The sequence below is a fragment of the Hipposideros armiger genome, unplaced genomic scaffold (assembly GCF_001890085.2).
Source record: "Hipposideros armiger isolate ML-2016 unplaced genomic scaffold, ASM189008v1 scaffold_209, whole genome shotgun sequence".
NCBI lineage: Eukaryota > Metazoa > Chordata > Mammalia > Chiroptera > Hipposideridae > Hipposideros > Hipposideros armiger.
In genome coordinates, this window is record NW_017731559.1 from 1,321,296 (window position 1) to 1,337,179 (window position 15,884).

Sequence of the window (15,884 nt, forward strand, 5' to 3'; positions counted from 1 at the left end):
GCAGCCTACGCCGTCGCCGGCGACTCTCACGGCAGCCCAGCTCCAGGTTGAGCTGTTGTTCAGCATCTTAGCTGCAGACGGCAGTGTCACTGGCCCTCATATGTGGGATCCGAACCGGGGCCCTCTGGCATCCCAAGCCAGTTCTTAACCATTGTGCCACTCGGCCGGCCCTAAGATTTAATTTTTGACATACCAAGTAGCACGCACAAATATAGCTATTGTAAGGACATTGCACTTTTAGATGAAAGCTCCCAGGAGAATATGAAACTGAATTGAGTGTCTGGATAACCTTTCTTGCTTCCCTTGGAATTTTTGAGTCCTGGGGTAGTCAGTGGGCAAGGTCATTAGTGAGTCCTGGGAAACACAGGGATCAACACAGGACATCAGGCAGGGCAAAGTATGGGACAGGTGGTGGGCATTGGGCAGGAATAGGTTCAGGAAAAGATACAGGATAACCATGTATCTTTTGCATCTAAACTTACCATGATCTACCTCAAAGTTTCAGGAGTAGGTCAAAGCAGAGTGTTCTGTGGGGTGAGTTGAGAAACCTCAGCTGCTATCTAGGTCGCAGGGAATGGAGGATGGAGGAGAGAGTGGGAACTTCATCATTACATAGTCCAACAAGCCAAGTATACTTGAGAAATTTGGGTCAGGCTTACTTGGGCAGTGTCCTCAGGTCAATAAAATGGTACAGTGGCAGTGGGAATCTTGCTGATAGAGCCTTCAACATTGGCCTGTGAATTACGTGGCTGTAATTAGGATAGATAACCCTTAATGCGTGGTGCCCAGCAGTCACCCTGGAAACTCCCTTTGATGGATGCCTTTGCATCCTGGCTGGATATCATCTGTATCTCATTATATCATCTTACTTAGCTTACTCTTTTCTTTGGTAGAGTACACATTTTAGTAACTTTTTCTGAAAGAGTTCATGAGAAGTAAAATTTTAATACTTTAATTCTAAACATTTTAAAATTTTATATTCTTTCCCATGCTTAATTTTATGATTAGAAGGTTGAAAATTCTATTTTATCAGCTTTTGAAGGCAGCTTTTTAAAACCTGAAAGCACATAGTGGGACTTTCTCCGTTTATTTTTATATTGGCACTCTTGGGTGATAAAAAGCAGGCATTCTTGAAGTTGTGACCAAGTCATCAATATTACATTTTTGATTTGTTATTATTTAATACATGTTGCATTTTGAGAACAAAAGAGGAAAAATAAATGAAACAATCTTGCATATGTGACTGAGTGAGGGAACAATACGTAAGTCTTCAAGGTGACATTGTTTGAGAACATGTTTGAGATCAAGTGTAATTTTTATTGTTTGACTTTTTTTTTTTTTTTACCATGTGTGTGAATGAAGAAAGATTTTTTTTTTAAAGATTTTATTGGGGAATTGGGGGAGGGGAACAGACAAGTTGCTGTCCTTTTGTTCTTCAGTCTAGTTGTGGAGGACGTCGTTTCCCTGGCCCATGCTGGTGTTATCATTGCGCTCTTCCTGGGTGAGGCAGTTGCTCACCATTGGACGGCCGCTCACGGTGGCTCATGAAAGCTCACGCCAGCTGCCGGCCAGCCCCACTGCAGCCTATGCCGTTGCCTGCGACTCACAGCAGCCCAGCTCCAGGTCGAGCTGTTGTTCACCATCTTAGCTGTAGAAGGCGCAGCATCACTGGCCCTGTATGTGGGATCCAAACCAGGGCCCTGCTGCTGAGAGCTGGCGTCCCAAGCCAACTCTTAACCAACGCACCACTCGGCCGGCCCAAGAAAGATTTTTTAAGTCCCCTTTTCCCTTCAATGCTGGTTGCTCTGTCCCTGTTCCTTTGTATAAACCCATATGAATAGTGTATAGTATATATTTTTTCTTTCTCTATCTCTCTCTCTTTCTCTCTCTGTTCAAGATTCCCACGCTACCCTCATGTGTCAACCATATGGCTAGTATTAACTATATTAAGGGGGTATATACCAACCTAGGCTGATGTTGCAATAATCATGCAATCTATAGCCCTCCACTTTTACCATGATTTGCATGGTGAAGACAGTGTTCACACACAAAAATAAACATGTCAACTGTAGTCTTTGACAAACATAATGTAAAGACATCATGGAAGTGTGTAGTAGTATATTCTTCAAGGGTTTCTTAAGTACCACCACCTATGTTCCTATGTTAGTATTTTAAGACTTTTTATTTTACAAATGCTTTTGAATATGTGTCAGTGTTTCACATAGGTACACTAGATATATTTCTTTTTAAAAAAAACTTTATTATGGAGAATTTCAAACATACCCCAGAGTAGAAAGAATAGTATAACAAATTCCTATGCGCCCATTACCCAACTTCAAAAATTATCAACATTAAAAAAAAATGTCATTTATTTGTTGAAGAAACCAGGTTCTTTGGATTTGGCCAATTGATTCTTCATGATATTTTTAAACTTGTTCCTCTAACCTTTGTATTCTTATAAACTAGTTGTTAGATGTAGAGGCTTGATTAGGTTCAGGTTCAGTTTTATTTTGGCAAGAGTACCTCCTAAGTGGTGCTGTGTACTTTCTATTGCATCACATCAGGAGTCTCATAAAATCTAATTATCCTATTAGTGATGTTAAGATTTAAGATGATTAAGGGATGCAGGTATGGTCAATTTGATCCTTTATAGAGTTTCTCAGCAACCTTTTATCTAATGGTTTTGGCAGCCATTTTGCACATACTTCTTAATCAGAATTCAAAGTAGAAAATTTATGGTAGTTATTTTCTTATGCTTTCTACTTTGTTTCCCCTTCAGTAATCAAATTGTATTAAAAAATTAAGGAATTTCATTTCGTGATTCAGAGCTTGACTAATGAACTTGCTTATATCCCAAGTAATTTGAAATTTAGGATGAATTTGATTAAAATAAAATTTGTAGTCTTTATTTTTAGTTAGTCAAATGCTTTTTGTCCCTCTTATAAAAATAGACATTTAATCTAGCATTGTATTTTTTAAAACAAAGGAAGCAGAATCTGACTATTAAAATCAGAAAGAATTTTTTTGCTAAAGATTGTATATTTTACTTCAGAATGTTAGAAACTTGCTTTGTAATGTTATACAGTGGTTAGCTGTGAAAACCATAAAGCAAAGCAAGACAGCAATGAACTCTAAATTCAGGGTGGTAGTTATCTCTGTTAGGAGACAAAAGGATGGGATTGGTAATATTCTTTTTCTTAGGCTGGTGTTCACTTTATTTTTAAATTACTCTTTCAAGTTTACCTGATGTATACTTTATTTCAAAATTAAAAAGAATAGACTCATTTACCAACAATTTGAAATATTTCTCAAATAGTTGATTAAATCTTAAACAAAAAAACGTTATCTCTACAAAAGCACCATAAAGTATGTAGCTTCCAAAACTATTTCTTTAATACAGGGTAAAAATGAAAGGGTCATTATGTATTTTATTTGAAAGAATAGTCTGTTTTTAAGCCTGTGTCTCAAAAATTATATTTCACATAGACCTGGCTGTCTAAGTAACTATGAAAGATGGCTGATTTTACATGTTAAGATGGAGAAAAGTAATAAGTTGTGCATAAACTTCCTAGTCTTAGCTGTAGACTGGTTTACTTGAGAATACCTGAGTTTAGTGCTCATGGTGTATCATTTTTGTGTAGTTGATTCTTGGCCCTTAAGCAATAGTAGCCCCATTATTTTTTCTTTTTTTAATAGTGAATGAGTTTATGAATTGGTCTGGTGGCATGTGGGGCCTAGAGATTCTGTCTGGGTTTCCATTGCAGGCATGGTGTTTTAGCTTAGATGGCCTGCTTTTGGGGACAACTGAGGGAACTACTAATGGAAAAGGGGAACAGACAAGTTGCTGTTGTTTTGCTCTTCAGTCTAGTTGTGGAGGACGTTGCTTCACTGGCCCAAGTTGGCACCATCATTGCGCTCTTCCCGGGCGAGACACATCAGTCGCCGGCTTCTGGACGGCCGCTCACGGCCGCTTCTGGCCACTCTTGCTGGCTGCTGGCTGCACATGGTAGCCCATGGCAACCCACTGCAGCAGGGGCTGCAGCCCATGCCGTCGCCGGTGACTCACGGCAGCCCAGGTCCAGGTTGCGCTGTTGTTCAGCATCTTAGCTGTAGAGGGCAGCGTCACTGGCCCTCATATGTGGGATCTGAACCGGGGACCTCTGGCGTTCCCAAGCCAGCTCTTAGCCAGTGCGCCACTCGGCCGGCCCAACTCAATGCCATTGAGCTTTGTGCTTGTCAAGCTTTTAGCTGACCAGGGAGCAGGTTAATCTTGAATCATTCTGGATATTTGGTTAAAGATTTTAAATTCTGTATTCAATAATGAATGGGTTTAAGAGAATTCATTGTTCATAAAAGGAACCCTTTAAGAGTAAAGATTTTGTCACCCCAAGACATTTTAATTTAAAAAAAGTAAAGATTTAAAATTTTGTATTGAATTGTACAATATATTTTCTGATAACCTATTACTGTAATCACTAAGTCTCCTAATTTAAAATTTCCACAATGGTTTTAGAAACTAAATTAAAATTCTGGAAAAATACCTCTGATTATAATTCAATTATATGTTAGACGTGACATATTTGGCAAATAAGTATTTTTTATGATCTTGTTACACAGGATGATAGCTTAAATAAATTTTAAGATATGAACATAATTAAAAGAACTAGCCCCTCCCCTTTTCTTTTTAAAAAATTATTTTCTCAAAAAATTCTCTTAGGTAACGGAAATCCAAGACTGGAGTGCATCAAGCCCACATAGCGCAGCATATGTTCTCTGGGATAATGGTGCTAAGAACCTTTACAGAGTTGGTTTTGAAGGCATGGTAAGTAGTAAGAACCACAAAAGATGAAAATATTGGGTGGATGAAAGAAGGGAAATAAAAATATCCCTTGTATTCGTTTATTTTTTCTTTTGTTATCTCTTTTTGTCAAAATACAGCCATCTGAATCATGGATATGCAATAGAAGGGAAAATCTATAAAGTGAAAATTTAATAAACTTTACATTTTTACTACATTTGTTTGAACTATTTAATAGTCAGGCTGATTTTACCTTCATTTAATGTTTGGGTAACTTACTGTATATTGATTGTATAGAGTTGATCCCTTAAATGTAAGTCAGGGGTTTTTTACTAAAACCAATCAAAAAGATTTAGAATCATGTGTAAGGCTGCTCCTTGGCATGGACATGGAAAATAGTATTATAATGAGGTTTTTATGATATATTTGTATCCTAGGCTTTGGTAGCCAATAAAAATAAATTACAATAGGTGTTCAAGTTATTTTTATTCAATTTTTTTTTTTAAGATTTTATTGGGGAATTGGGGAAGGGAACATTGTGCTTTTCCAGGACCCATCAGCTGGAAGTCAAGTTGTTGTCCTTCAATCTTAGTTGTGGAGGGCGCAGCTTAGCTCCAATTCCAGTTGCCGCTTTTGATCTAGTTGCGGGGGGCGGTGGGTAGTCTGCCATCCCATGTGGGAGTTGAACTGACAACCTTGTTAAGTGCTTGCGGTCTCACCAGCTGAGCCATCTTGCTACCTGTTGGCAGCTCAGCGGCAGCTCAGCTTGGGTGCAGTTCACGGGCCCATATGGAAATCGAACCGGCAACCCTGTTGCTCAGAGCTCGCACTCTTAAGCAAGCTCCTTACCAACTGAGCCACTCGGCTGGCCCTTAAAAGTTATTTTTAAGGAGATTTTTGTTTCACTGTATTTTTAAAGTGTAGTGTTGATAATTGAAAATGATTGACCTAGAAACACTTAGAATTACTTCAGTGTTCAAGAGAATAATGTGTTTTTTTTAATGCATTGCCCTATATTTCTGCTTTTTATGGATCATTATTCAAATGTTTACCTCAGCTATTTAATTTATAGGGTATAATTAAATATTACATTAATGCCAGTATATGCCTTTTATATTTTCTCCATCTTGAATACATTCCTCATTGAAAGAATTCTTTAAATTTTACTTGTTTTCAACTGTTTTATGCCCCTCCTTAGGAAGGCGAAATGTCCTACTATCCTTTTACCTTAATTTATTCCATTTATGTATAAAAGCCAACCATGTGATTCTAAACAAATACTTTACTTGCCAATATTTATAATTGTATATAGCATTGGTTATCAATTTTTTATTATAATCTTCATGTCTCTTTATTTTTAAATTATGGATTTTTGTAGGATGCTGACTCCTTACTAACTTGCTTCAAATGAAGCCTTACGTGCTATATGTGCTCAGGTACTTAATACATATTACATGTATAGATTGTTCCCATTCTTTTTTGATGGCTGAATAGTATTCCTTAGTATGGTTGTACCATTATTTATTTAATGAGATTTTTGTTGATAGGTATCTGGGTATTTTTTTCATTGTTGCAAGCTGTGTTTCAATAAGTATCCTTGTACATATGTCTCTGCACATATATGGGTGTATTTCCTTAGAATAGATTCCTAGAAGTGAAATTGCTGGGTTCAATATAGCACTAAAATAATTTGACCATTGTGTCTCTGGTTAGGATTTAGCTAAATGTGATGCTCTAATGGCAAAGGAGCTGTAAAAAAGTTGGGTTCTGTGTGTGTGTGTGTGTGTGTGTGTGTGTGTGTATATAAAAGAGCTCCTTTCCTTGATAAATAAATATATACTGATCACTTATTGTACATACATGTATACATCAATATGTATCAGGTACTATTAGGAACTTTTATGTAAATCTCCTTTTTCACAGTTCCCAAAGTTGCTTTTCTAAGATCACATTTTCTGTACCTTTTCATTATACGACCACTGCCTGCCAATTCAGATACTTAAATAATAATTTGTTTTCTTATACAAGCTAAGTGCGCAGGAACTTGAATTAACCAAGTTATGGTGAAGTAAGGACTCAAGTTGATGTAAATAGTAAAATTAACTGGACAAGGAATCAAAGGACTGTATTTGGTTCTGTATCTCATAAAATTGATTAGAAAGATCAAATGAGTTGAGTTCTTTTTTGGTGAAAATACCTTTAAAATGGAATGTGTTATGTACACTTTAAATACTACATATTTGTTAGAGTCATCCTCCCCCCCTCTTTTTTTTAGCATGTGTTTCTGAAAATATTATAATGGTAAAGATCCAGGCATTTTAATGTTGAACTTTAAAAGAAGCTAAAAGTTAATGAAGTATGACCTATCTGAAGATCAGGTTTATAGTTTTTGGTGGGTGTTTTAGAAAGCAATGTTTAGTACTCGTATTCATGTTAACCCAGAACTACTCTTCCACTGAAGGTATGTTTTGAATGAATATTTCTGCGTATTTTAGGTATTGAGCTATATTTGAAGTTTTCAAGGGTGATTTTTCTGTTTTCTTTTCTTAGTCTGATTTGAAGTGTGTCCAGGATGCCAAAGGAGGTTCTTTCTACAGAGATCACTGCCCTGTGCTAGGTGAGTTAGCAGACTAGAGAAAATTACTAAATAATGGGTCAGAGTTCATGGAATCAGAAAAACATTTAAATTGGACTTTTAAAAGATTTGTTACCATTAAAGCTATTTAAAGGGATACTTTTTTGGTTTTATTTTTGTTTTAAAGAATTTCATCTTTTTAAATGATTTATGCAGACACTGAGCTTGAGAATTGATATGGCATTTATGTCATAAGGTATTTGAAACTTTTGTCTCTTAACCATAAACTTATTTTATTTTAAAAGATTTTATTGGGGAATTGCAGGAGGGGAACAGCGTTGGGGAATCAGGGAAGGTGAACAGACAAGTTGCTGTTCTTTGGTTCTTCAGTCTAGTTGTGGAGGACGTCGCTTTACTGGCCCATGTTGGTATTGTGATCATTGCACTCTTCCTGGCTGAGGCAGTTGGTCGCCGGCCATTTGGACAGCTGCTCACGGCGGCTCACGGTAGCCCCCTGCAGCCCATGCCTTTGTTGGTGACTCACGGCAGCCCAGCTCCAGGTCGAGCTGTTGTTCACCATCTTAGCTGTAAAGGGCACAGTGTTACTGGCCCATGTGGGAACTGAACCAGTGGCCTTGCTGCTCAGAGCTCACGCACCCAAACCAACTCTTAACCAACTGAGCCCTCGGCTGGCCCAACCATAAACTTAGAGTGTTGAAAAATTTTGTGTTAGATTATCATTGTTACATCTCTTACACTATTGCAAATAGGATCTGACAATTTAAAACTTATAAATTTCTTAGAATTTTTGTATAATTGCTTTTTTAATACAAAAACAGTTTCAAGATTAAGGTAATATAAAAATATAATTTCACATATCATTAAAATAAAAAAAGAACAAGAAAACCAAAACTACCCTCATTTCATAGATTCTTTATTGTTGCTATGATGAACATTTACCACATTCTTTTGATAAGCCTCTGAATGCTTCCCTTTCTCATGTGAACTCTGTGTTCCTCTTTCCAAGTCATTGGATTTGCCTTTTTGCCAAAAAATGCTGTTTTCTTGCAGCATTCTTTATTTATTTTTTTTTTAATAGGAGAATGTAGAAGTAAAACCTGTTTTTGATGAGATCATTTCTTTTGCTTTCCGAAACTTTCTTGTTTGGTGTCTTGCCTTCACAAGAAAAGTATAGAATCACCATGTACATTTTGGCTCCCTCAATGTAGTGTTTTATGACCATGAATCCTTTATCCCAGAACTAGCTTTGAAAATAATCTAGGGAATGGGCTCTGAAATATTAAAAATATTTAGGTAAAAATCACAAAAACCATTGGTAAAAAATAGTAGTAAGCACTTCAGAGAAAAAAAAGTAATTCCAGGACTCTCTTTAATTAAAGTTAGTTATCCTGGCTCTGATGTGGTGATAGTCAACAAGTAATCCAGGCAAAAAAGTAAATTTTTCAGCATCCAGAACTTGGTGTTCTGATACAGGGTTGCATTGGCTTTTATAGATTCTGCTCCTTTTCTGTCATTGTTATAAATCATCACATCATTTCAATTTTTGAGTCTGATATTTTCTCTTTTTTAAAGATCTCTAATTCTGGACTCTGATACAGTATATTCTCAAAACGTTTTTAGATAATATGACAACTAAAACTAAAATATAAGCTTGTTCTTGTTTAAAAATAATGCAATTGCATGTTGTTGCTGTGACTTTCTTTTTTTTTTGTCAACTCCCTCCTTTACAGGTGAACAGAATGGCAACAGGAATCCTGGTGGATTGCAGATTGGTGACCTGGTAAATATAGATCTTGACCTAGAAATTGTACAGTCTTTGCAGCACGGTCATGGAGGATGGACTGATGGCATGTTTGAGACTTTAACTACAACTGGAACTGTTTGTGGCATTGATGAAGATCATGACATTGTAGTACAGTATCCAAGTGGCAATAGGTTGGTGATATTCCTTAATTTTTCAGTAATGACAAATAAAGTTAGTATATAAAGAACCTTGAAGAAAGCAAATAATATGATACTCTTGGTAGATAAAAGTTCAGAATATGTGAGTGAGAGAGAGAATATTTATATAAATATCTATGATACAATGTTCTGTGCTCTTTATTTTCCTTTAGGGAACAGAATAAACACATTGTTTTGTCATTAGGTCCAAGTATAGCAAAAGTTCTGTCTTGGTTATGGACCATGACAATCTATCCTGAATAAGGAGGATAAAATTGAAACTCCTGGCCCATATCTCCCGGGTTATCTCTTGGTAATGCAGCTCTCTCTTGCCACAGACACATAGTGCACGCGTGCACACACACGCGCACACACACACACTAATCCTTATCAGCAACATAGAATTGCATGTGTTTTCTCACTTCTGTTCCTTCGTACATAACACTCTCATGCAGAATACCCTTTCCTCCTTTCTCCCTTTGTCTCTGGAATAACTCCTCTGTATCCTATAAATAACGAGTTTATATACTTTGCGAATCTCCTTTTCCTTCCGCCATCCCTTGTGTATACATATGTTATTCATCTGTTTAGGTTTACTGTTATCTATTAAAATGGTTACTTATTTGATCTTGGGGTTGTGAGTTTTTTGGAGACTGGTCTGTGCCCTTTATTTATTTGCCCCTAAAAGCCAAAATATATCCAACTTACTTGTACATTTATAGTATTTTAAAGAAAAAGCAGTAGTTAAATTGAATAATTGTCAAACTTTATTACTAACATGTATGTAAGGAAACTCTCTGAGGTTCTTTAGGGGAGGGATTATATAGAGAATAAGAAAAATTGACATTAAGTTATTTACCAAAGTATAAAATTAGTTCTAATTGTGTTCATATCTTATAACATGATTATAGCAGGGAGCATAGGACAAGCATTTGACAAAATCCAACACCCTTTCATAAAACTCTAAATAAACTAGGAACAGAAGGGAACTTCTTCAGCCTGATAAAGGGCATCTATGAAAAACCCAGTTAACATCATACTCAATGGTGAAAGACTAAATGCTTTTCTTTTAAGACCAGGAACAAAACAAGATTGTCTGTTCTTCCCACTTCTATTTAATATTGCCCTAGAGAGTCTAGCTGGGACAGTTAGGTAAGAAAAAAAAAGAAAAAGAAAAAAGGTCAAACCATCTCTGTTTGCAGGTGACAGTGATCTTATGTATAGAAAAACGTAAGGAATCCACAAACTATTAGAACTAATAAACTAGTTCAGCAGAGTTGCAGGATACAAGATCAATATAGAAAAATCATTTGTATTTGTATATTAGCAATGAAGAATCTAAAAATGAAATCAAGAAAACAATTCCATTTACAATAGCGTCACAAAGAATAAAATACTTAACAATAAATTTAGCCCCAAAAGTACAAGACTTGTACACTGAAAACTATAAAACTTCAAAGGAAATTGAAGTCCTAAATAAATGGAAAGACATCTCATGTTTATGGATCGGAAGATTGGTTTTTTTTAATTTTTTATTTTTTTTAAGACTTTTTTTTTTTTTAATGGGGAATTGGGGGATGGGAACAGCACTGGGAAATTGGGGGAAGGGGAACAGACAAGTTGCTGTCGTTTTGTTCTTCAGTCTAGTTGTGGAGGACGTTGCTTCACTGGCTCAAGTTGGCACCATCATTGCGCTCTTCCCGGGCGAGGCAGATCAGTCGCCGGCTTCTGGACGGCAGCTCACTGTGGCTGCTGGCCGCTCACACTGGTTGCTGGCTACACACGGTAGCCCATGGCAACCTACTGCAGCGGGGGTTGCAGCCTGCGCCTTCGTCAGCGCCTCACGGCAGCCCAGCTCCAAGTTGAGCTGTTGTTCAGCATCTTAGCTGTAGAGGGCAGTGTCACTGGCCCTCACATGTGGGATCTGAACCAGGGTCCTCTGGCATCCCAAGCCAGCTCTTAACGAATGCTCCACTTGGCCGGCCCTGTTTTTATTTTTTTATTTAAGATTTTATTGGGGAATTGAGGGAGGGGAACAGTGTTGGGGAATTGGGGAAGGGGAACAGCCAAGTTGTTGTCCTTCAGTCTTAGTTGTGGAGGGCACAGCAAGCTCAGCTCCAAGTCTAGTCATGCCGCTCAGCTCAAGGTGCTGTGTTCAGTTAGTTACTGGTGTGCGTAGCCACCATTGCATGCGGGAGTCGAACCGGCAGCCTTGTAGTTAGGAGCATGTGCTTTTACCAGCTGAGCCATCTGCCACCTGTTGGCAGCTCAGCGGCAGCTCAGCTCGGGCGCAGCTCACTGGCCTATGTGGGAATTGAACCAGCAACCCTGTTGCTTAGGGCTCGCACTCTTGAGCAAGCTCTTAACCAACTGAGCCACTCGGCTGGCCCATGGATTGGAAAATTTAATATTGTTTAGATAGTGTATTAGTTTCGTAGGGTTGCCATAACAAATTTCCACAAATGGATAGCTTAAAACAACAGAAATTTATTCTTTCACAATTCTGGAGACTAGAAGTCTAAAGTTAAAGGTTTTGGCAAGATTGGGTTCTTTTGGGGGCTCAGAGGGAGAATCTGTTCTATTCCATTCTCCTACCTTCTGGTGGTTGCTGGTAGTCCTTGGTGTTCCTTGGCTTTTGTAGATGCATTTCTCTGTCTCTGTCTTCACTAAGCTTCTCCCCTGTGAGTCTGTATCTCTATGCCTTCATATGACCTTTTTTCCCCCGAGTACAGATTTTATTTTGAAATGCATTCAAATCAATTTCTAGTCAGGTTCATACAGTTCTAGGGAGTTCATTTGAGATGGAGAGCCATATAAATAATCCCTCAGTCTACTATTTTATTTTTGTCAAGCCATTATTTGTAGCTTAATCTTCCATGAAGAAAGAACCCTGAGGAGACATAAAAGGAAGTTAACTGAGCTCATGAAAATTCTAATATCTTTTTCATAGAAAATGATCAAAGCTATTTTCATATGACCTTATAAGGATACCAGTCATTGGATTTACGGGACTACCCTAATCCAGTATGACCTCATTTTGACTTGATTATATCTGTAAAGACCCTATTTCTAAATATGGTCACATTCGGAGATATCAGGGATTAGGATGTCAACATATCTTTTTGGGGGATATAATCCTACCTGTAATAGATGGCAATATGCACCAAACTAATCAACAGATTTAATATAATCCCTATCAAAATCCTACTGCCTTTTTTACAGAGATTGGTGGACTGATCCTAAAATTTATACAGAAATTCAAGGGATCTAGAATAGCCAAATCAGTTTGAAAGAGAGGAGCAGAGTTCGGAGGACTTACATTTTCTTATTTCAAAATTTACCACAAAGCTACAGTCATCACTGTATTACTGACATAAAGATGGACAGGTAGATTGATGGAATAGAATTAGGAGTCCAGAAATAAGCCCTTGCATTTAAGGCCAGTTGATTTTTGACAAGGGTCCAACACAGTTCAATAGAAGAAAGAATAGTCTTTTCAACAAATGGTGCTGAAAATATATACAAATATCAAATCATCATGTTGTACACCTGAAATAATACAATGTTTAATGTCAAGTATACCTTAATTTAAAAAATAAAACTACAATAAAAACAGGTGCTAAGTCAACTAGATATCAACATGCAAAAGAATGAAATTGGACCCTTGCTAAACACCATATGAAATATTAAGTCAAAATGGGTCACAGATCTAAATATAAGAGCTAAAACTATAAAACTTTTAGAACAAAACAGGCATAAATTTTCACGATATTGGATTAGACAATGGTTTCTTAGCTATGACCCTAAAAGCAGAAACAACTAAAGAAAAAGTGAATAAATTGGACTTCATCGAAATTAAAACCTTTGATGTTTCAAAGGAAAGTATTGAGAGTAAAAAGAAAACCCATGGAATGGGAGAAAATATTTTCAAATCATATGTCTGATTAGAAACTTACATCTTACAACTCAATAAAAAATAACCCAATTGAAAAATGGGCAAAGGATTTGAATAGATATTTTCCCAAAGAAGATATGGAGATGACCAGTAAGCTCACTGTATTGTCTGCTAGGGCTACAGTAAAAAAAATGCTTCAGACTGGGTTGCTTAAACAACAGAAATTTGTTTTCTTACAGTTGTGAAGGATGAAAGTCTTAAGATCAAGGTGTCCTCGGGTTGGTTTCTGGTGCAACCACTTCCTGGCTTGTAGACTGCTGCCTTCTCACTGTGTCCTCACACAGCCTTTTCTCTGTGCATGCTCAGAGAGCGATATCTCTGGTACCGCTTCCTATTATTATGAAGGTCACCTATCCTGTTGGATTAGCATCCCATTCTTTTTTTTTTTTTTTTTTAATTTTTTTTAGCTGAGCCATCCTGCTACCTATTGGCAGCTTAGCGGTAGCTCAGCTCGGGCCAGGCATCAAACGGCTGTTGCTCAGAGCTCAAACTCTTGAATGAGCTCTTAATCAACTGAGCCACTCGGTTGGCTAGCATCCCATCTTTACAACCTCATTTAACCTTAATTATCTCCTTAAAAGCCCTGTCTCCAAATACAGTCACATTAGGAGTTAGAACTTCAACATAGAATTTTGGAGGGACACAATTCATTCTATAGATACACCTATGAAAAGAGGCTCAACATTAGTAATTATTAGGGAAATGCAATTCAAAAGCACAAATGAGATACCACTTCACATACTAGAATGACTAGAATAAAAAGGTCAGATAATTATAAGTGTTGATGAGGATGTAGAAAAATTAGAACTGCACTCTCATACACTGATAGTAGGAATGTGAAGTGTCTAAATGCTGTGGATAACAGTTTAGTAGTTCCTCAAAATGTTATATGGAGTTACCATATGACCTTAGCAGGTCCACTCCTTGGTTTATACCCAAGAGAATTGAAAACATGTCTACACAGAAACTTATACATGAATGATTGTAGAAGTGTGAGTCATAACAGCCAAAATGTGGAAATAACTCAAAGGCCTATCAACTGATGAATGGATAAACAAAATGTGATATATCCATACAGTAGAATATTTGGCCATAAAAAGGAATGGAGTACTGACATGCTGCAACATAGATAAATCTTTGGAAACATCATACTTCTAAGTAAAAGAAGCCAGTGACAAAAGCGCCCATATAATGTGATTTTATTTATATAAAATGTCCAGAATAAGCAAACCCATCAAAACAAAGTATACAACTGGTTGGTAGGTACTAGGGAGGGGATGAATGCAGAGTGACTGCTAGTCATTATGGGGGGTATCTTTTTGCGGTAATGAAAATAAAATTAGATAGTGGTGCTTGGTTGTACAACTCTAAATATACTAAAAACCACTGAATTATATACTTCAAATGAGTGAATTAAATGAGTGTATGGTATGTGAATTAACATCTCAATAAAGCTGTTAATAAAAAAGAAAGAAAAACTTGTAACAAAGTTCAGATTAGTTTATGTACTAACATACTTTGTGTTAAATATTATCTTGTTAGGTTAACACAAATTAGGATTATTACTTCCAGAATTCTTTCTTGGTCAAAATTCTTTTTTGGGCAATGGTGTTAAGAGCGATAATGACATTTGACTTCTAGAAAATAATCTTTTTATTTTTTATTTACTTAATGAAAATTTATTAAGTACTAATTTATTAAATACTGTGTTAGGCCCTGGGATTAGTGCTAGGATTACAAAGACAGCTAAGACATGGTCCCCTGCTTTGAAGAGGTTTCCCTTTTAGTTTGGATAGACAAAACTGGAAATAATTATTAAAATGTTGTAAGTAATTATGATAGGTGAGTATTCAGGATATTCTGAAGGTACAAAAGAAGAGTGGTCATTTCAGCTGGGCAAATCATAGAGAACTTCAGAGAGAAAATTATATTTGGAATTAGTTTGAAAGATCAACTCGGTATTCACCAAGGCGGGGTAATATTATAGACAGAGGGAACAACTTGAATAAATTCTGCTTTGTTCAAGCACTATAATAGGTCTAGTAAATTTTGGAATATTGAGTGAAGTAAAGGGCACTGTGATTGATAAGGGTAAAAAGAAAACTTTGTGTATCTTATTTTTATTCTTAACTGGTCAGAGACACTTCTTTCTCTTTTTATTGGGGAACATTGTGTTTTTCCAGGATCCATCAGCTCCCAGTCAAGTAGTTGTTTCAATCTAGTTGTGGAGGGTGCAGCTCAGTGGCCCATGTGGGGAATGAACCGGCAACCTTGGTGTTATGAGCACTGCACTCTAACCAACTGAGCTAAGCAGCCGCCCAACACTTCTGTCTCTTTGTGGTTGCTTCAGAAAGCAGTTTACATGGTTACAGGAATTTAGTAAACAGGTTTTTATGTGTTGTGGCCTCTCAGTCTTTTTTTTTTTTTTTTTTAAGATTTTTTTTGGGGAATTGGGGGGGATGGGAACAGTGCGGGGGAATGGGGGGCAGCTCACTGCGGCTGCTGGCCGCTCACGCTGGCTGCTGGCTACATATGGTAGCCTATGGCAACCCACTGCCACAGGGGCTGCAGCCTACGTCGAGACGACGATTCAC

The 15,884-nt window shown here is 37.2% G+C and overlaps 1 protein-coding gene across 3 annotated transcripts in view; it reads left to right on the plus strand.

Annotated features, from left to right (window-relative positions):
- MIB1 (MIB E3 ubiquitin protein ligase 1) overlaps positions 1-15,884 on the plus strand; it is a 144,421-nt gene that overhangs the window by 27,415 nt on the left and 101,122 nt on the right. For all 3 annotated transcript variants that reach the window (XM_019653864.1, XM_019653865.1, XM_019653866.1), the window contains exons 4-6: positions 4,718-4,822; positions 7,349-7,415; positions 9,125-9,329. In XM_019653864.1, coding sequence (XP_019509409.1) covers positions 4,718-4,822; positions 7,349-7,415; positions 9,125-9,329 — 377 coding nt within the window. The remainder of the gene's footprint in view (positions 1-4,717; positions 4,823-7,348; positions 7,416-9,124; positions 9,330-15,884) is intronic.